Raw genomic sequence first — 1,299 nt, forward strand, 5'->3', positions numbered from 1 at the left:
TTTTATCTCTCTAGAGAACCCTGTCTAACACAGGCCTCTGCTCCAATCCCCCTTGTTCTTATTTGGAGCTTCTTGATCCTGGTTTTCCTTCCTATCCATTAGTCATGCAGCCATTTTTCTTAATAGGAAGATTATGTTCCTGTCATGTTTGAGATAGACATTCAGACATTGGAAGTGTGGATTTGCCATGATGCATGGTTGCGTGCAGAATTACAATCATCTGTGTTTCCTAAACCAATATTTCTCGATGCAGCTTGAAGAAAGCCTGCAGCTCGCCCTTGATGAATCTGAAAGCAGTGGTGGAACCAGACAAGATCAGCCAGCCAAGAAAATGAGCCCACAGCAGCACGGAGCTATTCCAGCCACAGCACCTTCGGAACTTTCCCCCAAACCTAAGGTCACTCTGAAAAGAAAAAAAAAGGTGACATAATGCCCATTGCCACCTTTTTTTTGGGGGGGAGGGGGGTGTTTCAAATATTTGGGAGCATTTTCTCGCTCCTTCAGTCCCTTGAAAAGATCATTTTGCCATTTACAATCTTCAGGGGCCTGAATGGCCCCTGCGAAAGGTTAGGGCCATACCCTAATTCCTAGACCCTGTCTGTTACTCTGCCTTGTTAGGGTGGGAATCCTGAGGTACTGGATGAGATGTGTGAGGGCCTGGAGAGAGATTTATTTTAATACGTTGACTCATGGTTATAGGGGGCAGCAAACAAGCTCCATGGGTCTTGTGGAAGGCTGGAAAAGCCCAGACGTCTCCAGGCTGAATTCTGTGGGGCAAGCAGGGCAGGAGCCCCAGCAGCACGCCTGGGTCACAGCACGCCGACTTCACCTCCCTTGGAAAATGTCGGCTTTGCCTTTTTTAAGTGATGGGATGAAGCCCACTCACGTTATGGAGGGTAGTCTGCTGCACTGGAAGACCCAAACTCCCTGCCATTGAGTCGGTTCTGACTTGTCGTCCCCTGTAGGACAGAGTAGAACTTCCTCTGTGGATTTCTGAGACTAACTCCTTATGGGATTATAAATCTTAATCATATCTAAATATCTTTATAGCAATATCGAGACTGGTGTTTGACTAATTGGAGACCAGATCTTAGCCAAGATACGCATAAAATTAACCGCCACACATCCAATTGTATGGTTGCTTATGGAAAGAAAAAGAGTTCTGATGACAGAGTGGGCTATGTGTTGGGCTACTACCCTCAAGGTTAGCAGTTCAAAACCACTAGTCACGCTGGGGAGAAAGATAAAACTTTCTACTTACGTAAAGAGTTACAGGCTCAAGACCCACAGAAGCAGTTC

The 1,299-nt window shown here is 46.2% G+C and overlaps 1 protein-coding gene across 1 annotated transcript in view; it reads left to right on the forward strand.

The window, feature by feature from the left end:
- CENPU (centromere protein U) overlaps positions 1-1,299 on the forward strand; it is a 35,968-nt gene that overhangs the window by 18,361 nt on the left and 16,308 nt on the right. Inside the window, exons 6-7 of the mRNA XM_045286570.1 lie at positions 254-421; positions 619-649. Coding sequence (XP_045142505.1) covers positions 254-421; positions 619-649 — 199 coding nt within the window. The remainder of the gene's footprint in view (positions 1-253; positions 422-618; positions 650-1,299) is intronic.

Source organism: Echinops telfairi, unplaced genomic scaffold (assembly GCF_000313985.2).
Source record: "Echinops telfairi isolate 266 unplaced genomic scaffold, ASM31398v2 ScPeMD7_9;HRSCAF=40, whole genome shotgun sequence".
NCBI classification, from domain to species: Eukaryota; Metazoa; Chordata; class Mammalia; order Afrosoricida; family Tenrecidae; genus Echinops; species Echinops telfairi.